Source organism: Sphaeramia orbicularis, chromosome 21, assembly GCF_902148855.1.
Source record: "Sphaeramia orbicularis chromosome 21, fSphaOr1.1, whole genome shotgun sequence".
NCBI classification, from domain to species: domain Eukaryota; kingdom Metazoa; phylum Chordata; class Actinopteri; order Kurtiformes; family Apogonidae; genus Sphaeramia; species Sphaeramia orbicularis.
The window spans coordinates 25184899-25210425 of NC_043977.1; the positions used below are offsets into that span (position 1 = coordinate 25184899).

General features: G+C 36.7%; 2 protein-coding genes across 4 annotated transcripts; both read right to left on the reverse strand.

The window, feature by feature from the left end:
* Positions 1–2520: 2520 nt before the first annotated feature.
* LOC115411814 (uncharacterized) lies at positions 2521–16895 on the reverse strand. Of its 3 annotated transcripts, XM_030124016.1 has the most exons (10): positions 16482–16894; positions 9510–9803; positions 7655–7924; positions 7201–7305; positions 6893–6940; positions 6326–6457; positions 5131–5163; positions 4970–5044; positions 4238–4456; positions 2521–4057 (listed from the first exon to the last, which is right to left on the reverse strand). In XM_030124016.1, exons 1-10 carry the CDS (start codon positions 16525–16527, stop codon positions 3465–3467), a joined length of 1815 nt encoding a protein of 604 aa, XP_029979876.1. In that variant the 5' UTR covers positions 16528–16894; the 3' UTR covers positions 2521–3464. The 3 variants fall into 3 exon arrangements, with proteins under 3 accessions (XP_029979876.1, XP_029979877.1, XP_029979878.1); XM_030124017.1 differs by lacking the exon at positions 5131–5163 and having other exon boundaries at positions 16482–16895; XM_030124018.1 differs by lacking the exons at positions 4970–5044; positions 5131–5163 and having other exon boundaries at positions 16482–16892.
* Positions 16896–17515: 620 nt separating this feature from the next.
* klhl6 (kelch-like family member 6) lies at positions 17516–24098 on the reverse strand. Its single transcript, XM_030123999.1, has 7 exons — positions 23678–24098; positions 23426–23591; positions 21604–22053; positions 21225–21462; positions 19899–20101; positions 19612–19825; positions 17516–18519 (listed from the first exon to the last, which is right to left on the reverse strand). The coding sequence occupies exons 1-7, from the start codon at positions 23932–23934 to the stop codon at positions 18221–18223; spliced, it is 1827 nt and encodes a 608-aa protein (XP_029979859.1). The 5' UTR covers positions 23935–24098; the 3' UTR covers positions 17516–18220.
* Between the last annotated feature and the right edge of the window lie 1429 nt (positions 24099–25527).

Below are 25527 nucleotides of genomic sequence, written 5' to 3' on the forward strand. Positions count from 1 at the left end.
GTATATTAATAAGTGTTTCCACAGAACTGGTTGCCTCCATGGGTATAATAATATTATGCCTCAGGCCCATTGAATTTTACATGATGACCGAATGTTAGCATGAAAAAAAAAAAAAAAATAGGAGCATTCAGGTTGAGTTGGAACTACACGCACAGTCATAAAAATCCACACACAAGAGGAAAATGTAGTATAATAAAGTATAATAATCACAATGACAAACAATGATCTACCATTACTCCTCATAAAAGCAGTGTCCAAAGACAAATCAGATCTTAATGGAGGTCTTTTATAGAGATAGGAAGGGGATATTATTCCATTATAGTGTCGAAAGCACACTTAACAATTTATCCACGTAATTACACTGGGCGCCCAGGTTGCACTGTCACAGTAAAGTATGTCCCAGAAAGAGCCAAGAACTTTTATTGAGCTGATATTAATTGATTTGTCCTGACCTACCCAGACCTGGCCTCCTGGGCTCAGCTTCCTCTGTGGAGCGGTGCCAAGGCTCTGTCCTAACTCTGCATAAAAATAAATGAGAAGCTATGGGGCTACTCTCTAAAGCCAAGGGATATTGTTCGATTTCACGTCAGCCCTCCAGGAGGCAATTTAAACAACCCAGCATGCTAATCAACTTGGTATAAAGGCAGCGCTTTTCCTTTCACTCCTATTGCAACAAGGCCAAAAGGACATACACAATTTGAGGGGGAAAAGTGTAATTGAGGCTGTTTTTGAAGGAACATTACACTCGGGTGTAATGTAACTGGGATGTGGAAAAGGAAACAACCTTACTTGCATTAAAAGGCATGTCCTGACCAGTTCATGCAGTATATGGGGGCTGGCGTGCCATTGTCACATTTTTCAAAATCCTGGAAAAACTCAAAAGTCATCTCGCTGTAACAATCACACAAGGGTAAGTATGTTTATGTAAAAATATGTTGGCATGGAAAACAAAGGGTTGCTCCAGTGGAAGAATCAGAGCCAGGATGTGAGCTCTCCTGCTGCCATCAACACATCAACAATATCTCAGTGGAACCACATTGTGACCCTTGTCTGAAGAGGCAGGGCCCTGATCCCCACAAATAATTCAATACTCTTAATATCCCTTTGGTATTTTTTTGCAACCACAGAAATATGATAGTGTTCATTCCCTGCTTGTGCCCTGAACCTACAGGTCAGATAGTAGCAGATCACAGACTCTGCAGTGACTCGGAGGTTAAACTAATCTTGTGTGACTTTTTCACATGGTCCGAGCACTACCTCTACAAACCTCCACTAGCCTGTCATCCATTTGGTGAACCTGCTGTACCTACATTCACATCACTGAGCGCTTTAATTTGACTGCTTTTGCTTTACAATGTCAGCTCTATAACTCACTATCTATTATAAAAGCCTTCACTAATGTGTGCCAGACCTGAGAGCAGAATTAAATGCATCTGTCTGTCTATTAAGCAAGCACATTACTTTCAACGTGCCAAGATTCAGACCTCCTCTGAATGACATCCTTGAACACAGCTCAGACTCCCACGTTTTTTACAAAACACATTTCCACAACACCCTGACCTGAACTTAAATTTAACAAATCTGGTTTCAGAAATATCTGCACTTTATTTGTGTAAAGCAATATTTCGCAAATTTTTCACTTTCATTTTTTTTTCTTTCAACACTGCATTTATTTGCATTTCCTTACAGCCAAGGGTGTCCTTCAACCGTTGCAGTGTTAATGAATAACAACCAATTTCTCACATCTAAGCTGAGACAAGTCCTTTCCAGTGGTAACGGCTGATAAACACTGCCCCCTACTGACGACAAAATGCTCTTACACTTACTTTACCCACTGCTGTGGGATTGAATTACAGTTTTGATGAAGAAATAACATGGAAAGCGCTACACCAGATTACAAAATATGTTTTAAAAAGCAAATAGAAAGGACAGAGATGGGTCAAATCCAAAAACAGTAACTGCCAAATTTCTGATTAATAAAAGCTGCGTTGAATAACAGTAAGTAGGAATCCAAGGCACTGACAGTTAAATTAAACATCCTCTATAAGTCAAGTTTTGAATGTACATCGGGGTATGATAAAGAAATTCCATTAATAATAAGCTGGACACTGTTCTGTGTTATTAATTAGGCACCATCTCATAAAAACTATAGTCTATTTTGTCTAACACTAAACTAACAATACACTATATTATTATATTTTATGCAAAAGCAAAAAAAAAAAAAAGCAAAAATCCTGCAACTAAAATGCATAAAGTACTGTATAGTGTTTAAAACATGTACTCCGTGAACTAACTCTACATCTGCTTGCAAAGAAAATGCATTGTTTATGAATTCAGTAAAAAAAAAAATAAAAAAAAAACAAAAAAAAAAAATTGGCTGTCAAATAGAATAGCTTCATTGTTATTTTCATGTTCTAATCAAACTATTCTGCAACTGCCCTCAAATCAACTACTTAAATACAGCCTTTACTGAATGTCAGAGACAAACAGCTGACTATAAAAAACAAAAGTACTCATGAATCATACACTCAGCATGTCTTTTACTGACAAAAAAGAGCACAAGTGTCAACCACAAAACACATTTACAAGATATAAAAACAAAACCCAAATAAAATAGCTGTAGTTTGAGGCATTTAAATCACAGACACTGAATGGATTAATGTGAAGAAACCCTGAGCTATACTGCTGTTTTTTTTTCCTGGCAAATACAATCAACCAAATATTTTCAAATATTCGGATTTGCATTTTACACCAGTACTTTACCTTAGATTGAGGTTAAACATAGTATATGGTACATATGGTATAATACATGATATGATGTTTAGAGGACTAGTAGTTATTTCTCATACTGTAGTGAGATGAAAGGTCAGTGATCATAGTACATTCATTAGGTTAGTGCTTCTGAAATCACATGCAGCTTTTGTTAACCCTTCTAAATATATTAAAACATAATATTTGCACTGGTAAAAAATAAAAATAAAAAATACCTATTCTATCAAGCTTATAAAAGCTAATAACAAAAGCAGAACTCTTCATTCCTCCTTCGCATTAAGAGCTACTTCTAATCAAACTCATTAAGTTTTTTTTTTATAACAAGTGATTTACTAATTTATTTACTTATTTTTGTTCAGATATGATGGTACCATTTGTAGTATAACTGCCTTTAAGTAGATTAATCAATTTTTTTGCTCAATATACAGTAAACAACACTCACTGTACTTCTACTCCAATTCGAAGTCTATTTTCTGCTCTCTATTAGTTTCCATGTTACTGTTTCTAAATTAGTTTTTGATAAAAGCTGGACATTTGAGGGAAATATCCCTCTGTAAAATCTGTTACTCTGTGCATTCTCTTTGCTGTCAAAGCTCTGTGACATTCCATCTTTACTTTAAACATTTTTATTACATGATCGATAACTACTGTCACAAATACTGTCCCTTTTCCCCGTCTTCTTGAGTGAAAGCCTAGGAAACAGCATCAGCCTTTTGCTCTTTTTCATCCTGACTCGGATGATCATTACCTGGCTCTTCGTCGGCTGAACCACATTCGACATCATTTTTCTCTTCCCCTTGATTGTTATTTTTATCATCCTTTGCTGCGCTGTTATCTGACTGCCCTTTAGACTCTTGACGCACCTTGTTGCTCTCTTGATCTAGATCTAGACCTGAGCGGGTGGTGTCTAAAGATGGATTCGTCACCTTGGCAATTTCACTTTCACTGCCGCATTCGTTTTCTGCGGGTGATTTTTCATCTTTTTGTGACAGTATTTCTGAACCTTTGTGCTCAGGAATGGTGGATTGTTTTTTCTCACCGGGCTCTCCTGATTCATTTATTTCCCCTGCGCCTGATGAGTCAGATTCTCTGATATTTTTCTCTTCAGTCTGTTCGCTGACCTCATCTGAGCTGCCGTCGTTTTTGTGTTCATCATCAGTGTCCTTGGTTTCTTTAATTTGAGCGCTTTGGCTCAGCGGGGAATGTGGTGAAGCTGTATGAGAAGAGACAGCACTGGACGGGTGGGACGCTATTTCCTCATTCTCATCTTCCTCTTTCTCTGACCCTGAAACAGACAGTATATACAAAAAGTAAATAGCAGAAAATCAGTTTATAAATGTGTCTGCTATGAAACTGCAGCTGCATTAAACCACTCAGTGGCACTTTGGGTTAAAATTCAATCAGTCTTAATCCATGACAGTTTCAAAACCTCTGAAGCCATTTTAGACTGCTATATTTTACAAACCTGGTTGTTCAGAAGCAGCAGGCGACAGTAGTTCAGACTGTTCATCCTCAGAAGACTGCACTGCATCATCAGCTGGTTCTGATTCTTTTACATTAGGGGCTAAATTCTCAACCTGTGGGTCTTTGTCTTCATCAGCATTCAGATCTTGATGACGAGGCAACTGATTGGTCAGCAGAGCAGGTGACGACATGGGTTCCTGACATTTTTTGGTGTCATTTTCTGAAAGCAAATCATCAGGTGAAGAGACCGACCTATAAATAAACTTTAGAAGTTTGAGTAATACTGTAAGAGGAAAAATGACAAACACCTACAGTTTTTTCCAAAATTTAACTTGATATATTTTCTCTTTTAAAAGGTTGTTTGCTGAACTTTAAGCTTTTCGGGGGTTTATCAAAAAAGAGGAGCCAACATTTTGTCAAATTTGACCTGGGAACAGCTTCATATTTGAGAATATTTTCGACAGAAGATGTGTCAATTCAAAACAAATAAACCATGGATATGAGCTCTATGAACTTCTAATTCTACTGAATGCAATAAATATTCCTGTTTTTAACACACAATAAATAAAACTAAGCTGTCCAATGGCCCAATCTGAGACACAGGGATTGACACTGAACTTTGTTTGACAGCAGTGATTCAGTACAGGGTGTGTCAGAATATTGGACTGATATTATGTCATATGAATATACTTTATTGATTTATTACTTTCTTACAACAAGAAACGAAAGCTACCTCTCCGTGGTGCTGGTCGTGAAGGTGTGGCCTGTCCATAGGATTCAAAAAACTCTCGTTTTTTTTTGACAGACCCTGTAAAGAATCACAAAGAGTTAAGTTAAAAAGCTGCACTCTTTATACCACATATCTGTAATGATGATGTTTGTGTGTATGTTTACGTTGTTCCCGAAGTTCATCTAGACTCTTAATTTCTGTGAAAAAATTAAAGATGTAGGAGGATTAATAAAGCGCTCAACATTTTCTACCTGTTTCAGTTCAAAATAGTTTGATTATTTTTCAGATTTTTGTCACTTGCAATTTTCTAATGTGATTTCAGTTTTACCAATCTTCTGTCTGATACATGACATGGCCAGTATGTGAGGTCACAGACTGGAAAAAGAACTAATTCCAAATAAAGTTGTATGGTAGTATTACATTTTATAAAGTTACGTCCATGGCTTTTTAAGAAGTTATAGTACAACATCCATGCTCACTCAAGTACTTGTACTTCTGTTAATTAGTGCATAAACTAAATATTAAAAGTTATATTTGTCTCATTGTCAGTTATTTTCATATTCACTTCAAGTACTTAGAAAAACTATTTTGATAATAAGCTATTTTCAATGGATTGTAATTATATTGATCCAGAATTATGCCAAAATGTGTTGTTTTTAGTCAAATACAGACACACACAGTCCCTATTTTTTTCCATTTCACTTCAGTGTCTTTTGTCTGAGATATGAACTAATCAGACATAGAAAAGTGACAGGGATGTAGCCCAAGTCTAGAGGCACACATTCAATGAAGAGAATGTTTTAAATCTCAGCTTTAAAATGTGGATTTATACTGAATTTATGCATGAGGATAATAAGAAAAAACATAGTTGATTCATTTGTTAATCCCAATGTAAAGTAATTCATTTCATTCAAATGTTTGACTTTAAACCCACCTTTATGATTTTGTGTGATTTTTTTGATCATGGCATTGTGTTGCCTTTATTCACACTTAATCTGAGTATTTGGAAAATAAATGGAAACTATTTCTAGCTCATCTTTAATTACACCGATCCAACATAACATTCTGAGCACTGACAGACAAAGTGGTGTTAATGTTGATTATCTCATTCCAATGGGACCTGTCAGTGGGCAGGATATATTAGGCAGCAAAAGAGCATTTAGACCTCAAACTTGATGTGTTATTAACAGCTGAATGGGCAAGAGTAGGAATCTGAGCAACTTTGACAACAGAGAAATTGTGATGGTCGAATCACTGGGTCAGACTATTTCCAAATCGATCTTCTATCTAGAAGCTGTTTGGAAAGAGTGAAAAAAGACAAACCTGCCTATGACCTAATGCAGGTTGAGCAGCTTTTACCTTTAGGAGGGTCTTGATCGGAGTCATTTTGAGGACTTTGGGGAAAATTACGCAGTGGTTGCTTGGAAGGCAGTGTGGACTTCCTGTGTACAAGAGGACTGCGTTCCTCATGGGTCGCTGTCTCATTTAATTCTGGAACAGATTGAAATATTAAATTTAAAGAGACTCATCAGTAAGAAGGAAGGAGATCAAAGAGATGAAATGGCATAACCTTTGAATAAAACAGTCCATTAAAGTGGAACATGTAATGTTATGCATGAAAATGAACAGAAGGCATCAGTATTAGTAATGTAACAGAGGATGCTTTGGGCTTTGGTCCGTCATCCGGACATTTAATACTTTGAACATTTTCTCACAAACTTCTGCTTCTACTCTCTTCATCTGCATCTCGTGACCTACTATCATTGGATCCTCAGGCAAGTCAAACATTTTTAAATTGTAAAAATGTTGTTTTATGAGCATGCATGCCTAGATCTGATGAAAAATTATATGAAAAACTCTTTCATAGCCAACAACTTTTGACATCCATTTAAAGGAGGACTGTTGAAAAGACCAAAAATGTCAAACCTCCTTTCTGCTTTTCAACATCATCACTCCGCCCTCTTCGTAGACATGCTGGAAAATAAAGTTTGAGGACGAAGCAGCATATTTTAGTTATCAGATAATACATTAAATGAGATAAAACCTTTAAAAACAGTCTCTTTAAAACTTTCGCACATGATGTTGTTACTCCTGAAATCCCTAAATTACTTCATTATTAAGAACAACTGTTAGAAATGTCACATAAATATAATACAGCACTGACATGGCTCAGTTATATTCTTCTCTTTAATTTCTCTTGTTAGGCCATGTGCTGTTTTTTTTTTTTTTTGTACCTTGAAGTAGTCGTTCACGGAAGTAGAAAAGAGCAGCGCAGATGGCAAACACCAACAGTAAAACCAATGCCACCACTAAACTGACAGTCAGTGCTGAAGATTCTTCTGCACAGGAACACAAAAATCACACACAAACATAAATACACGCAGCCTTTTGTTATTGTTGATAATGTCAAGTGAACCCACTGCGACAACCCCATGAGTGTGTTAATTTTGCTGCTGATTAAGGTTATCACTTGAAAAAACAGCAGCAAAATTAATGTCGGTGCAGACTGAAAGTTTTTCAATTCAACTTCTAAATTATAAGACTGTTTGGAATTGCATATATCGGTGTAAAATGGCAGAAACATAAACATGCAGTGCACCTGATACTAGGATGGTAAAACCTATACAGTAATTTTGTGACTGGTGATTATGGACAAAAACAAAGACAATCAATGAGGTAACATCCGACCTGGGTAGCACTCCTTTGTGGTGAATGTAGTTGTTTCAGTATGCACGACGTTGCTCACTGTACAGCTGTGTTCGTCATCATCATGTTTATCTCCCACACTTATTGTCAGTTCTTGGCCAGGTTGCTCTTTTCCATTCGAGTGCCATTTGAACTTCAGATCTTGAGGTTGTTCGGATCCTGAAGAGCACATCAATCTGGCCTGTGGTCCAGACGTGTTATGGAGGCTTTCATCCATCAACTTACAGGATACGACGGGTTTGGTAACTTTGTCTATATGATGATATATAGTAAATAGAAAAATATTAATGCAGGCATAAATGAATAAATAAATGGTTCTATTATATTGTATGGATAAGGGCTGGAAGGTGCTGATGAAAACACTCAATAATAAAAATCTTAATCAATAATTATCTGGATAAATGTCTTTTTTTTTTTTTTTTTTTTTAAAAGGTATTTGTGTTTTTAAATCATTTGTAAAAGACACAGCATGACTAAAATTATTTAAAGGATGGAACCAAAGGAAAATTATGTAAAATTTATTAATAACAAAATGCCACAAATTGCACCGGTCTACAGTTTCTTTTGGAAATTATCAGCTTCAGTAATAAGGGTTAAATCTTACATACTATGATGAGATGAAATGGAAAGTAAATGACATAAACGCTGGCTGGCTAATGTTTATAATGCATATGATGAATGTTTTGACATTTAAACATATTGTGAGTTTGTGCATATGTATAATAGATTTATCTAAGACTCAATGGATTTTAAGGAGAGTGTTGTAACTCAAGAGACAAATTCTCCCTCTGACTAAAACCCATTGTCTCTCTTAATTCATAGAGTTTCACATTTTGACCCAATACTGTATCTTGGAAACAAAAGCCAACTAACACTTTAGATGAAATTTTTCTTTATAAGTGACTGAAATTTGGCTACTTTTATTGAATTTGGTTATAGACCAGTGTTATTTATAACAGATGCAAATATGAGAAAATGACATAAAACACACTTATTTATGAGCATTCAAAACATTAAATCTTTTCCGACATCATAATAAGTATGAATAAAATTAAGTCCAATGACAAAACAACAGAACATTTTGTGTTGCAGGTGACAATGTAAATAAAAACATAACATTGCCTGAACTTGAAAACCCTCGGCCTTCAGTCCACGCCAAAGTTTTTACACATACGGACAGACATATAGGCAGTTGATGAACTGATGACAATACTCTGCGGCGAGGGCCGAGGTTAAAAAGCAAAAGATAAAAGAAAAATGCAGGTCATAATGACATTTAAGCCAATATAAAATGATATTATGATGCATATCTTTTTTCAAATTTTATTTTACCAGGTATGTTAGTTGAGAACTGCTTCTCATTTTCAATAACGACCTGGACAAATAGAGACGAACAACCCATTACTCACACATTCTCACCTCTGGGAAATTTAGATTAACTAATAAACCTACTAGTGCATGTCTTTGGATGGTGGGAGGAAGCCGGAATATCAGGAAAGAACCCCTGCAAACACATGGAGAACATGCAAACTCCACACAGAGAGCTTCCTGGTGTTGGAATTGAACTCAGGACCTTCTTGCTGTGAGGCAACAGTGAATTCCACTGCACCACCATGCCATCATCATTGATTCATGGCTCACCTCTATCATGGATGTATGACTGTAATTTGTTATTGGTATAAAATTAATTTAATAAAGCTTTTATAACATTACAACAGTAATACACCGACTTTCAGCAGTGAATTCAGTTATAAGCATAAATTAACGTTAAAGAAAACCATGTGTACTGCAACTGATAGAATAATGCATTAAATACATAATCATCAATCCAACTGACCTATGACCGTCAGCCTGAAGTCGAAATGATGCAGTTTTCCTTTGATGAATGCGTCCAGTTCATATAGCCCGCTGTCTTCATATCTGACGTCTGCGATAATGAGCTCGGCAGAATCCCACAACAGAGTGACCCTGTTTTCATACTGTCCAAACACCTTCTCCTCACTGCCGTCGAACTCAATCACTTTGTCTCCATCGTGTTTCCATAGAATTTCTTCCGGTTGACTGACGGTTTTACTTGGTAACAATTTGGCTTCTGTCCCCTTGAGTACATACTGTGAAGTCTGTCCAGCAACTAGACACAAATCATACAAAGGAAAAGTTGATTACACTTAATTACTACATTATCAACATTTACAGTCAACAACTCAAGGCTTTGGCAAACCACACCAGAAGTTCAGTAACAATAAAACAAATATTCACACACCCAAAAATACAACACAAATACACACATCAGCACATAAGTATATGTGTAATAATCAGTGCCACTTAGAGCAGGGGTGTCAAACTCATTTTAGTTCAGAGGCCAGATTCAGCTAAATTAGATCTGAGGTGGGCCGAACCAGAAAAATAATAACATAATAATATATAAATAATGTCAACTCCAAACTTTTCTCTATGTTTTAGAGTAAAAAACAGGAAATTTACATTATGAAAAGGTTTACATCTGCAAAGTGTCTTTTCAAAAGATGTGAATAACATGAACAAACTGAAAAAATAACTAATTTTAACAATATTCTGCCTCAGTTTATAATTTACACATGTACGTTATAACTTACATATCATAGTGGATCTACAACAGGGATTAAAGCAAAAATTTTTCATCTGATTGAAAATTTTCTTCTGGTCAAAATCATTGGCCACTATTAAAAATGATGCAATACAATACTACTATAGCATACAAGTTTATATAGTCAAATTTGGTAATACTGTAAAACACACTGAATGGGAGAGTGTACAGGTGTAGAAGATTAGTAACATGGATAGAAAAAATGTCATGAGTGGTATTGGTGGGGGGTCTGGGGGTCCTCTCCCAGAAAATTTTTAAAGCTTCAGGTCAATTTTGGTGCTCTCTGGTTAATTTTAAAGGGTATGAAAACCTTTGAAGCAAGTGAAAATTATAACTAGAGAAAACCTTACTGCAAAAAATGAGTGAAAAACTTTTTATTTAACAATTTAGGAACTCCTAAAACATAACTCCAACTCCAACAGCACATGAATTTTGGGGAAAATGTCTGTGTAAATGTAACCCTAACCAACTAATCTTTTATTTTTTCTGCTTTTTGGCACTGAAACCAAAAGTTTCAAGCTTGGTCATTCCGGATGTATGCTCCTGTTTTTTTCCAGAGACACATGACACATTAGTAGAACTTTCACTTTAGCAGTAGAGGTGGAGGTTGTTTCAGGGAGCTTGGAGCAGAGGAGGTGGAGGCTCTGCCTGGAGCACAGGCCATGCCCACCTCCATCTATTTTTCACACATCTCTCAATAGTTACCACTTCAGCACCTTCCTCTACAAACGTGTCCATGATGTCGTATATGCTAGCCAAAATAATATCATGTTCTCTTTTGATCGGAAGAAATTACGTCAACTGAAACAGAAATTATATTCCGTTACAGATACTCTCTGAGGGTATTTAAAATGCAGTGGCTTTGCAAATACTAAGGGTGTTGCTCATTCATTCATTTTTATCTTCGTACTGTACCACACAGATAGAAATAAGATGCTAAATGGGTCAAAATAAAGCACTTATGCAGTCAGGCGCGTAACCGCGTAAGGCCACAGCGCGCACAGCCGCACGCACGGGAAGGGCACAAACACACAAACACAAACACACATACCAGTCATATACTGGCAAGAGGAGATAAGATATGAACCCAAACATGAAGGTACATGTAGATCAGTTCTGTCTTCTTCCCTTTTCGCTGTGGTTCTTTCATAATGAAAGCTACTTTTAGCACTAAATTAAAGTTAGGCTGGAGGCTGAACTTCGGTAAAGCTGAACTTGTCCATGTGTTTCTGAGGCACATAATGAGCAGCGTTTCCTTCCAAAGATAAATTGTCATCAATCTCTCCTCCCGACATAAAAATAAAGAAGTCATCTTATTATCATCACTGTTAAACCTATCAGCCCCGTGCGTGGCGTGCCTGCAGATTCAGGACAGCAGACCCAGGACAGGATCGCGGTGCCGACTGGACTCCACGAAACACATGGGGAAGTTACTTCAATATGATCCCTCCACCCCCCCCCCCAATTTTTCCATTTGACGGAAATCTGTCGTGGTGACGGAGAACTTTAATCCCTGATCTACAAACACACAAAACATTTAATAACTGGCAGAATATTGTTAAAATTGTACTTACTTCTCTTAAGACATTTCAGGTTGTTCATATTTTTTGCAAAATTATACTTTGTTTTAGTGTAAATACCTGAAAATATTTACATTTACAAAGAGAAACATTTGGAGTTGTCATCATTTATATGTTACTACGGTAGTATTTTACTGAATCTTGCCCACTTGAGATTGAATTGTTCTGAATATGGAACCTGAACTAAAAGGATTCTTAATACTTTAGTGTAATTTTTGCATTTCACAAATTCATCCCAAGGGCCAGACTAGAGCCTTTGGCGGGCCGGATTTGGCCCGCGGGCCGCATGTTTGATACCTGGCTCTCAGAGGCTTTAATCTGACTGCAGTTGTCAATCAGACCATGTTTTTATGTAAAACATCTGCAAAACAACTGGTTGTCTCTGGTTTGGATTATTGTTAAGTGAATATCTTCAGAATTTAAACAGAATCAGAGCCCCCTTTATTGCCTTTGCATACTAAAAAAATTAAAAATAAAACACTTCAGTGGAATTTCAAGGAAAGTGCTGCTCCATTTAGAAACAACATCTGATCCTGGGTTTTAGAATGTTTTCAATGAGCATCTCCTTATATACAGCACAGTTCAGCAGTATAGGCACTGTGTCTATGTAGAAAATAAATTAACTACATGTGTATTAATATCTCATCAAAAAAGAGTCTTTTGCTTCAAAAGGAGCTTTAATCACACAACAGAAGCAGAAAATATGGTTGGCTTTTAGCGACATGCAGTCGAACATATGACTTTTTCATCAATGTCAAGGCTCTTACTCTCTTTTTTTACTGCTACTGAAAAGAAAACACCCCTAAAGTTGAATGAAGTTGCACTTTTTTTAAAATCTTGATTTCGTGTTGTGAAAATCAGCTATATACCAACCACAACCTTTTTAATAGAGCACTGTGTCTCACACGTTTAATCGGAAAAAACCCAGACTAAGATTAACTTTATTAATCAATAAGAGAAATCCATGACTCTAAATACAGTGCGATTATGAACTACACAGTTCTGGGCTGGGCAAATGTTCTCTGCTTACAGTAAACAAAACCAAAAGTAAACATTATGCATGCACTATCCTTATCTTACAGAAGGCCATCAGGGTGCATCACCAGGAAAACACATTGTTTCACCAAACGAGACTTAAACTCAAGGCAGTAATAAATTATTTTCCTTAACTTTTATTTGTTATTTTTGTTATTGTTTGATGAAAAACTGCATTTTTGCACAATTTTGGACCTCCATTCACAAGCTACTTTATCAGGTACACCTGTTCAACTACACATTGATACAGATATCTCATCAAGGTCAACAACATGGCAGCAACCCAGTGTATTTTGGCCTGTAGTCATGATCAAGACTATCTACTGAAATCCACGTCATAATACATCAAAATGAAGAAAAAAGATGAGTTTGAGCGACTTTGAACGTGGCATGGACGTTGCTTCGTAAACTGCTGATCTATGGGGATTTTTATGCACAACCATGTTTAGGGTTTACAGAGAATGGTACAAAAAAAAAAAAAGAAAATATTGAGAGTGCAGCTGTTGTCTTGCTGGTAGAAAAGCAAGGATAACTCAAGTAAGTGGTGACAAGTGCAGTATGGAAAAGAGCATCTCTGAATGCAAAACACGTCAAACCTTCAAACAGACGGACTACCGCAGCAGAACACCACACTGGGTTGGACCAAAACTGAACAATATCACATCAGAAAAACATTGCCTGGTCTGATGAGCCATGATTTCTACCGGAACATTCTGATAGTAGTGGATAAACAACATGTAAGCATGGATCCATTTAGCCTTGTATCTGCAGTTCAGGCTGACAGTGGTGGTATAATGATATGAGGGATTTTTTGGGCACACTTTGGCCCCCTTATAACCAACTGAGTTTCATTTAAATCCCACAGCCTACATGCGTACTATTGCTGATAGAGGTCAGCCAATGTGGGTTTTTCTAAGGCCAATGCCAATTTTTAAAAATTTTATCAGCTGAGGGCCAACCGATATCTACAGGTGATATTTGAGGCCGATATTTAAGGCTGATTTTTTTTTTTTTTTTTTAAAGGCACATTGACCATAAAATACAATTGAAACCCTCAGATAATTAAGAAATCAAATGCTGCCCACACAGGTGCCTGATCAAATATCTTATCAAATATCAGCATTCAAAAAAAAAAATTAAGGCCAGTGGCCAATATTAAAAAAAAACCCAATAAATAAATCAATATATTGGCCCAATATATATATACCTCTAGTTGCTGACCATGACCATCTCTTTATGGACCGTCCTCTGATCCCTACTTCCAGCAGAATAATGACTCAAACATCACATCATCACAAACTGATTTCTTGATGACAGTGAGCTCACTGCACTCAAATTACCCCCAGATCTCAATCCAATGGAGCACCTTTGGGATGTAGTGGAATGGGAGATTTGCGTCATTGTTGAGCACATTACAAACTGGCAGTAAGTGGTAATGGGGCCCCTTCTTTGTTTACATTAAAGAGAAAATCCAGTTTCCAGCAGCTCTCTTAATTATCTCTGAAAAAAATATGATTTTGATCAATTTATGATTATAACACTACAGCAATTCTGTGTGCATACATGAGAATATTTTTTCTGTTTTCCACTATTGTGTGATGATGTTACAAGACTTGGTAAAAAGAAAAGAGAGGAGAGGGAAGAGAAGGAAGGCTCACCCTCACTCTTTTTGGGCTTAATGAATTCGGTCTTCTCACTTCAATGATTTTGCCTTCATTTGACTACTTGTTAGCTCTGTCTACTATGAAATTATGCATTTACATTAAACAGTTCTATTATGCAATTTTTTTTTTCTTATATTGTTTTTTCTTTTCCTTTCTCTGTAACTCTATGTAAGTTTCCTATCGTTATGACAATTTAAATAAAAGTACAGAAAACCTAACATTTAGCAGTAACTGTGTGATGTTATGTAAGCATAGACCAGAACCTCTAAGCAATGTTTCCAGCACCTTGTTGAGTCAATAAGAATAAATAATGCAGTTCTGAAGACAAAAGGGGCCCAACCTGGTACTAGCATGGTGTACCTAATAAAGTGGCCGCTGAGTGTGTATTAACCCTTTCATGCATGAAGTATAAGAGCCTTAATCAAGATTTTTTTTCCTGAATGTTTTTATTCCTCTAGGCCTTAAAAAAACAATGCGATTGAAATTGTTTTTATGAACCCATTTTGCATGGAGTTGCAAAAATGTCCACTCAGCTGGACACCATGCATTAAATTTTTGAAGCAAAGAAATGTATTTACTGATAAACTGTGTGAAAACTATGAAATAAAAACATTTTTAATGCAGCTAATATGATATTTTCTCACATTTTAACATACACTAATACTAGTCATTACTCACTTCATGGAGATAATATACAAAAAAAAAACAAAAAAAAAACTGTTATTTACAGTTTAATAACAATAACAAGCAACTGATTTACACTCAAACATGTTAGTGCAGATCAAGTTTATCAAGAACAGTAAAGTTACAGTAACAGTATGAATTGCAATGTATGGGATGGTGCATGCACTGCAAAAATCTAAATCTTACCAACAGTATTTTTCTCATTTCTAGTCAAAATATCTCATCACACTTAAAATAAGACACAATCACCTAAAGAGTAAATTTTTTTTGCTTAATTCAAGCAAAAAAATCTGCCAATGGAATAAGTGAAAATTATCTTGGTAAGATTTCTGGAAATCAGATTTTCCAGATCTACTGCCTACAAATCAGTTCTTATATCTCACTGAAAAGTTACTTGTTAGGTGATTATGTCTTATTTTAAGTGTGATGAGATATCTGGACTAGAAATGAGAAAAATACACTTGGTAAAATTTAGATTTTTGCAGTGTGAGCATCCACTGTGTTCGCTGATATGGAACTAAAACAACAAAATCCATGAATATACAAAAGAATAGCTGTCCACTGTAGTGACCACTAAACATGAAAGAGTTAAAACAACAAAAAGCAACAAAACAAATGTGCCGCTTAAAGACATTTAAAGAAACTTATGCCTGTTTAGGGTCATGCACAATGTTTTTTTCTCCAGACACATCAGCAGAGTTTTTAAGTTTTGCTTTTGTTTTACCTAAACTGTGCTGCATTTGAGTTTTAGGGAAAATCCTGTTGTGTTCAGTAAATTATTAACTTGTTGCCAGTGACGGTGGGTCAGTAATGAAAGAAACTGTCTGCAATCTGAAAAACATATGTCCCACTTAAAACACATAAAAACAAGCTCACCTGGGTCTAGTGTGTTAACGTGTGTCTACTTTAAAATCACAGCAAAAAGTGGGAAAGTGGGGTTTTTTCCCCTTTAAGTCATTTCTTGTTTACTATCACTTTTCCTTTGCCACATGAAGTTACTCATTATAAAAAACAAAACCAAAAAAATGTCTTTGTCGTGATTAAAAGGGGATTTTTTTTTCAAAGCTGGATAGAAAACATTTAAATATTCTAATTTGAGGGAAAGTTTTCTCAGTCGCTCTACATGGACTTTTGACCGCATGTCTACTGTTTATTTCCCCGTGGTCATTTTCAACATGTGTGTGAAATGAAGTGAAATAAAAATTCGGACACAAACTCACCCAGACAGAAGTTGAGTATGAGAAGTATGAAGTTTCTGTGTGCCATGACAGGACGGCGAAAAAACGCGGAGGTTCCTCTGCTTTCACTTTGTCGCCATTACAGGTGTTTCACGGAAATATTTCAACTTTTTCTTCTCTCTCTCTCTCAACGAAGCAAAATCCCTTATGAGTCCACGAACAAGATGGAACAAGCCCAAGAAAACAACTCCCACAGGTAAACAGACAGGTGTGTTAAACAGAGCAGAAATTACTTGTCAAATCTGCGCGAGCGAAACATTACACCTGAGGCACCTGTCACTTCCGGTGTCTTTATTTCCGATCAAGGTCAAATCTACCTGCAATGTTTTTATTTATTTATTTATTAGTTTTTAGTTTTTCTGAGTTTTTTTTTTTTTTTTTTTGAGTGTTTACATTAGCGAGTGATTTCAGTAATTTTTGAAACCTTATGAAAAAAGTAATATTTAATAAATGTAAACAACTAAAATATTTTTTGGTTGTTTCATATATACTAGGTGTGTCAGTTAAGGAGCCACATAAAGCCCAGTGGGATCTCAGTAACATAATAATCTGCAAATAATTTCAAATCCAGACTTTTCTCTTTGTTTTAGGGTGAAAAAAGTATGAAATTATTTACATGTACAAACTATCCTTTAAAAAATGTGAATAACACGAGCATCCATGAACAACCTGAAATTTCTTGAGAAAAATAAATGCAGTCTTGACAATATTTTGCCTCAGCTTATCGTTTATACATGTGCATTCCAACTTACTCATTACTGTGGCTCTGGAAAGGCATAAAACATTTAGTAATAGGGATAACATTGTTAAGCCTATATTATTTTGAAAGTACAAGCCCAGCGTTTTCTGAGCAATTTATTTTTTTCATATTTCCAGAGTAGGTGTTGTACGGTAAAATATTTGTCATTTTCCAATCCAACAAGGAATGTAATGCAAGTGACACTTCATTATATTTCATATATACCTCTTGATGGTAGTATTTAAAAGAACATGAACACAAAACACTGCTCCTGCTATTTAACATATTTACATATTTATTCAGTTCACTCAAATATTGCACCATTTCCACAGAAAATGTCATTGTGCAAAATATTTTGAAACTATAACGGCCTAAAACAGTTGTGCTGCTTCCGCTATTATTATAAATTCCATGTTGTTAATTTATATGCTATAGGGACGGTTGCACTGATGAAAAAACAGGAGGCAGAGCTGAAGATGTTGAGATGTTTTTTGGGGGGATGGACAGGATGAGGAAGGACACAGCAGAGGGACAGTTCAGGTTGGACGTTTTGGGAACAAAGTGAGCCAGGTTAGATTGAAAGGAGGGATCATAAATATATTAGTAGAAGGATGATGAAGATGGAGCTCCCAGGCAGGAGGCAAAGAGGAAGACCAAAGAGGAGATTTATGGAAGAGGTGAAGGAGGACATGCAGGTAGAAGATGCAGGAGACAGGGTCAGATGGAAGCAGATGATTTCCTGTGGTGACCCGTAAAAGCAGCTGTTGCATAGTATTTGTTTTCTTTTACCAAATACATATTTTCAATAACTGCTGCTGTGTCATTGTGCTATATTTTACAACAATATTACCCATCCCGACTATTTCACCAGCCAAATTGCGATTGCGAATGAGCACTGCCACGCATTCAGATTTTTTGCTTCATTTTGTACATCATTTCAGTACCACAGTCAGGCTAAATAAGTCCTATTCACAGAAAACTGTCATTGTTCATCCGAAGCAGGTGCTATTTTGTGTATATGTGTGTAGGACTTCATGAGTGTCACACTACCGTGGTGCGACACTCCCATGGGTAAAACACATTCCTCAGTCAGCACCTCTCTGGCAACGTCCCAACACATCACTGTGGATATGACTTGGTTCTTGTTGTCCCGTCCTCCAGTGATGAAGAGTTTATTGTTGCATGCAGCAATGGCACAGCTTGCTCTCTCCCCCAGACGAGTCACCAGCGACCAGGAGTCTGACAGAGGAGAGTAACAGTACATAGCATGCATGGCACCACCTGAGAGGGAGCAGACAATGAGAAAATTAGATTTTTTATCCTGACTTGTGTACAAAATGATGAGGCTTAGAATTGGACGACGTCCAGGGAGAGATTCTCTTAAAAATATTCAAAACTTTCCTTTTCCCTGCTGTTACTCTGAGACTGTTTTTATCCAGTTCATCAAATTTGCTATAAATATAGCTGCTTTAGTTTCAGATCAGGTTAGTATATCAAAGCCTGGTGATTTCCAGAATGTGATCTATGAGCCTCAAAGTGACAGGAGTTTCATTCACTTGTTCTGTTAAACTTCATAATAAATCAGAGTAGACATTTGTGTTAAAACCAAAATCTACAAATACTTTATACCAACACATTCAGCCATGTCTCCCCTTTGAGTTTTAGTGATAAACGGCACTTCTTGCAAATGAGAAACCTCTATTTGCAGACATTTACAATCCAGATTTCAGTCACTGTTAGCGTAGATGAACTGAAATGAACAATCCAGTGCATCTGGAGTTTTGTTTCACTTTATGCGTTTACACTCTCAGGCAAAAATCATTCTTAACAGTTCTTCTGAGACAGGTACTGTTCAGTGTATGTGAGTGTAACACTTAATGAGTGTTTGCTGCACTACGAAACAAACTGGATAAGAGTTTGTTAAATTGAATGAATATATCAAAGACTTACTGCAGGATAGAAGCTGCTACAAGAAGTCGGTACATTCACAATTTCTGGTTTCTTTTACTAGTCAAGGTTCAAAGTTAACCTATTGCTCTTTATTGTGAAGAAAGGAAATGGAAAACAATTCTCAGATAAATCCTTGTTATGAATCTGCTCCAACATTTAAGGGCTACACCCTTGAACTATGCCCCTACCTTCCCTTAATATTGCATAATCCTACTGACAGACAGACAAGAACTAGTCATCATATAACCTCAATGACGGATGTAAAAACTCATAAATATTTCTGTGATTCTATATTTGTAGCAAGTAATCAACTTTTAGGAAGTTCTTTTTTTTTATCTGCAGAACATTGCCCTGCACTGAAATATATTATTTTATTTTAGAAATAAAGTCAGACACAGATAAGTTTAAAATCCATGCACTTACCAACTATATAGATGCAGTTCTTGAATGTGACTGCATTAGTGCATTTAGTTTCAACTGGAATGGGTGCCCGTAGTTCCCAGTTATCTGTCCCAGGTTCCCAACACTGAACCTTATCAGTGGCCAGTTTTCCATTAGGCCCTCCACCAATTACATATATCCATCTGTCAAAGCTTGCAGCAGCAAAGGAGCTCACACCTACTGCAAGAGGTGCCACCTGCACAAATAAAGCCAAGGTAAGAATGCATTTTTTACATGTAAAAATTAGCTTTTCATTCCTAAGGGCTCACCTGTGTCCAGCGATTGTGAAAGGGATCATAGGCCTCCACATTAGCCAGTCTCTGAACTCCATCAAATCCACCCAGAACATACACTTTTCCCCTCAGGACCGCCATCTTGTGCCTCCAACGCCCAGTTGTCAGCGGCTCTATCTGTATCCACTTGTCCAATGCACCGTTATATTTCCAGACTTCATGCTGTGTCTCTTTACCACCTACAGTTACAAGCACATTAGTGAAAAGTGTTACCTAAAACTGTACAACTTTTATGCCAAAACACAGAAGGGAACATTTAATAATACAAAGCAGTATAATGTATCAATGCTCTGTGCTGAGTTCTACACATATCATTCTGCTGTGACTCTCCCTGAACTCAACTGTATGTGTTGTTAAGCAGCTAAAGGAACCAACACTGAAGGCCTAGTTCCTGAGTTGGGAAACACTTTAACCACAGTAACTGTAGATGATGTCACATGCCCCTGAACTTGCAGTTTAGAAGAAGACGCCTATGCACAAGTGCAAGTAAAAAAAAGTACCTTAGATTTGATGAGAGGATGATATATATATATAAAGAAAAGAACCCTAATGCACAGATGTCAAACATGTGGCCCGGGGGCCAAATCCGGCCCTCCAAAAGGTCCAGTCCGGCCCTTGGGATGAATTTGTGAAATGCAAAAATTACACTGAAGATATTAACAATCCTTTTAGTTCAGGTTCCACATTGAGACCAGTTCAATCTCAAGTGGGCAGGACCGGTAAAATATTATCATAATGACATAAATAATGACAATTCCAAATTTTTCTCTTTGAAAATATAAATATTTTCATGTATTTACACTAAAACAAAGTATAATTTCACAAAAAAAATGTGAATAACCTGAACAAATAGGAACCTGAAATGTCTTACAAGAAGTAAGTACAATTTTAACAATATTCTGTCTGTTATTAAATGTTTTGTGTTTGTAGATCCACTGTGATCTGTAAGCTATAATGTACATGTGGAAATGATAAACTGAGGCAGAATAGTGTTAAAATTACACTTATTTTTTCAGTTTGTTCATGTTATTCTCATCTTTTGAAAGGATAGTTTGTAGATGTAAACCTTTTCATAATGTAAATTAACTTTTTTCGCTCTAAAACGGAGAAAAGTTTGGAGTTGGTATATTTATATATTATTATGTTATTATTTTACTAGTTCGGCCCACTTCAGATCAAATTTAGCTGAATGTGGCCCCTGAACTAAAATGAGTTTGACACCTGTGCCCTAATGCATAATCAGTACGTGTGCATGACATACAACCGTGCCTCTACGAAAGGTCAGGAAATGTCATCTCTTACCAGATATATACACTTCATTGCGGAAAGTGACACAGGCAAACTCCACCCATTTTCTGTTTTGAGATTCATCCTCCATTTCTGTGATGGGCAGGCGGGCTACCTCCAGTCTGCTGCGTCTGAGAGGGTCCAAACATGTGACTGTGGGAATGAAGCGTTCATCCTTGGTGCAGCCTCCAATAATTAGAAAAACCTCTGACAAAGTGTGACGCAAACGGGGTTTTGTTCGTTCAGACACCACCTATAGACATGTTGGACAGACGAGAGCACATGAAATTGTATAACATACATCATCATCAAGGTATATTCTGCATAAGGTGGAATAAAATATGATTAGATGTGTTTAAACGCAGAGATAGTGTTTCAGATTGTAAATACTGACCTCCCTTCCAGAGAGGTGATAGTTGCGGGTCTCTTGCAACAAAGGAAAAGCTGCCCTGCATTGGTTTACAAGTTCATCAGACTCCACGTTTTCTACAAAGTACGCTGGCTCCAACAGTGGCAGTCGAACATGTGAAAGCATCCTGGCCACTAAAGGACGGCGTTCATCTTGCCGGGCTCTTACCCAGCGCATTAGTGCCTCAAAGACAAACTCCTCACATGTCACATCCAGGTCATCCCTTTGCAGGACAGTTTCCAGAGAGTCTGCTGGCAGCTCCAAGAAGTCCTGCTGCTGGACTACCTGGGAGAACTGGAAGGTGATGTAGTCCTCAGCCTTGGCCTTCAGATCCGGCAGGGCATGACTTTCAGCCAGGTTCAAGATCCCGATACAACTCTCCAGATGCAAAGATTTGCTCAGAAACCCAGAACAGGCATCCACAACACGCAGAAACTGAAATAAGCAAGGTGAACGTGTGAACTTTCACTTTTAGGTTATATTTGGGTAAGTTCTCTGTTTTATACATTTAGTGCAAGTTTCTCAAAGGCCCCAGATCCCATGTGCTTTATGAGATGATAAAGGTACATGACAGTCTGTACAAAAAAAGGAAAAAAAGAAAGAGGAAAAAAACAAGTATTTGGCAAATGAGCATATGCATATCATTTTCATCTTCAACGTAAGCTGTTTTTGAAAAACTATAAGTGTAGGAGCACAAACACCTGCCTCATCCGTTCAGTTGCACAGCTGTGTAGTTAATTTAAGCCTTTATGGAAAACTAATCCTGACAGTAAACAAGTGGGCAACTTTCACTTCCCCTTCAGAGCGAATCGTCTCTTACCGAGTACTGTTGGGTACATGAGTGTTTCTCTGAATGCATAATCAGGATATATGTCGTATATGTTATATATATATAAGCTAATCGGTTTTTTTAAATTTTCTTTTCATATTTGTTTCCAACTGTATTAAAGTAATTTCTGTCATGCCTTTGTAACAGCCTGTGTTGTGCTTAAGTTAACCAGAATAATTCAACATGAATTTAAAAAGTAAATACAAAAATACAGTAAACTGTTGACCTTACAGTTCTTTATCACAGTTTCCATAGACTAGTTTCATTCTCTTGAATCAAGTGGTTATTCAAACTGTCACACTTGCTATATACTAAGAGTGTTGAATGATTTGTGATTATATCTTAATTTGTTGCACATATCTCTCATCATAGAGTTAGCTTTTGTACATTTAAGCGGTTCTAGTAGTACTTTAGTAGCATATGTATATTTGATATTTTATTCTGGAGCTTTAGTACATGGCTATATTTTTCTTTAGTATTTTGTGCAATATTTTTTGTATATATTCAGTGTTCTTGCTGCTAAACAGAACAGAGCTGCTAAACTGATTTTTATTGCTAATGTGATAGTGACCATGAAGATCTATTCTATTCTATTCTATTCTATTCTATTCTATTCTATTCTATTCTATTCTATTCATCATGTAGTGTAATTTCATTTCCAAATCATTTACTATTGTACGTTACCAGCAATTCCTTTTTAATGTGAACAGGTTGTGATTGCAGCTCATGATAGTCAAACCGAACAATGACCTGAATACATTCTTAACACAGATTGTTTGACGTAAACACATTTAGCGTCTTTTCCCTATATAACCTTTATTTTGTCTGTGTATATTGATGTGAGGGCCTCATTTTCAGAATAGGCAATGCACACATATGACAGTAACAAAATAAAGGAGAATTTAGAAAAAAAATAATGAGCAGCTGAGGCGTTACAGAGCCTTTAAGGATGACCTTTGAGTTTTAACAGCATTTTACCTGAAACTGGCTGGAAGCCTCCAGTATTCTCTGGACATTCGAGTGTGTAAGTTGAGCTCTGCTGGTGTAGGTATAGTCCAAGAGAGAGCGCATTGTCCCACTGTCCAACCCCTTTATTTCAATACGTTCTTCATGACTCTCTTTCAAACCACTGCAGAACATGGCCCTACAAAGAAACACATTTGTTGGGTAAAAAAAAAAAAACCAGCAGTCCCATTGCACTGATGTCAAAAAATGCTTGATTATTTTTACCTGAAGTATTGACTCGCTGCAGCGAGAATGGCTCTGTGACAAGGGAAGTCATGTCCTTGTACACACAGTGTCACATCTGTCAGCTCTTTGTTCACTCGTAGGGTCTCCATCCCTTTCTGCAGCTCCACAGGTAGACCTTCATCTTCCCAACATAACTCACTGGCACCAGCGACAGTCCCATTGTCCCCGTCTGGGTTCAACTCTTCTTTGAGAAGAGGGAGAGGACAGTCTGTAGTCCTCTCCAGTGAGTCACTCATCTTCACAATGACAACACTTCAGAAGCTCACTCAGAAGAACAGCGTGCAGCTACTTTAGGTGCACCTGCACTAGTAAAAAGACACAAAATAAGCCCCTGTGGTTTGCGCTCGGAACAGTTCTGATGCTGTGAGATGTGGATTTGTTTTTTCCTGTCCTCTTCATACTTCCTATTCCTGTTCTGTGAGGAACAGACACATGTGGCAATGCTTATCTTGACACTTCCTCTTCTATGAGTAAATTTCCCCTTACTTACCCAATTTCATGTTTTATTTTTTCACACTTATCAGGATAGATCTTTACAGGAGGTAACACTAATTTAAACGGCTTTTACTGAAGAGTTCAAAGTGCTGTATGTGTCTGTAATTCTATCACTTTAACCCAAATTATTAATTTATCTTAACATTGTATTGCCTCCTGAGAGTTAACAGAAGTTATTAAAGACTGACAAGTAGGCATGACACTGACGAGTTGAAATCAAATGTGTAATGAAATAGTTTTTCTCCTTTAAATCAGCTTTTGTTTTGTTCTGGCCTTGCTGCACAGCTTTCTACAACAGATAGCTCCATGTTAGCAACCCACAATTAAGACAGATGCTGAAATGCAGAGGAACATATGTTTCAGCTTTGACCACTAAGTGGCACTATTGCCTCAATGTTATTCAGCCAAATTAAAAGGAAACATACAGTAGATGAGCCAATTTCCTGATCAGTGCTCAAGTTGCAGCACACACATTGTTTTACAAACATGTTTCTAAATTGCTTCCCGGTAGTTGGATTAAGTCAGTCTTTGTCAAATGATTAAAGTTGTTGTTTTAGTGAATGAAAACCTGAATTTTCAATATTTTTCTAGTCATTTTTTTCCTAAATAAAATAAAACAAAATAAAAAGTACAGACTTTGTGCTTGTGTAAGCTATTTTTCTAAGCTAAAGTTTCGCCAGAGTGCATTTCCTTACCTTACACTCTAAGAAATGATTCATGTTGTTAGCAAGTTAAGATTAAAATAAGGTGCTTTTTCTGCTTAAAAAATTAAGTTTGTTACATGTACACATTAGTAATCAGTTGATAATTTATTTTATTAAGTTGGTCTAAATGAAAAATAAGGGAAACAGTCTTAACTTAGCAACATATCGATTTTAAACAGACATTTCTGCTTTAATTTAATATAGAAGTATATTAAGTTAGTACAGCTTAAAAATCTTGTAAACTTCCTTTAAAAGCTGACGTGCCTGGAAATGTTTTGCTAACAGACCACGCCTGCCACAAGTAACGGAGGGAAGCACAGACTGAAAAGGGAGAAACACGATTTTGCACAGAACTTTACTGAACTTTAAGGCTTGATAAGTAGAATTTTGCTTTGTTTTATTCACAACAGCTAATAACTATCAACACAAACGACAAGAAATCGTGTTTACACCACACTAAAGTTTGATCCTCAGCTAGAGGTGGTAACATTTAAGCTAGTAATGTAAGACTTTTAGCTAGATGATGTGGCAATTCGACCATAATATTAGTCTTGTTAGATTTTGTTTTATGGAAGTCGAATGGTGTTATGGTTATTAATTTGGCACTGAATTTCTGCAACAGTAGTTTTA

Coding starts and splice junctions, on each gene's coding strand:
- klhl6 (XM_030123999.1), bottom strand. CDS start 23,934: ATGAGTGACTCACTGGAGAGGACTACAGACTGTCCTCTCCCTCTTCTC. Junction 23,592..23,677: donor GCAGCGAGTCAATACTTCAG/GTAAAAATAATC, acceptor GTTTCTTTGTAG/GGCCATGTTCTGCAGTGGTT. Junction 18,520..19,611: donor GAACTGCATCTATATAGTTG/GTAAGTGCATGG, acceptor GCTCCCTCTCAG/GTGGTGCCATGCATGCTATG.
- LOC115411814 (XM_030124016.1), bottom strand. CDS start 16,527: ATGGCACACAGAAACTTCATACTTCTCATACTCAACTTCTGTCTGG. Junction 7,925..9,509: donor CTTCAGGCTGACGGTCATAG/GTCAGTTGGATT, acceptor ATCATCATATAG/ACAAAGTTACCAAACCCGTC. Junction 5,045..5,130: donor AGATGAACTTCGGGAACAAC/GTAAACATACAC, acceptor GATTCTTTACAG/GGTCTGTCAAAAAAAAACGA.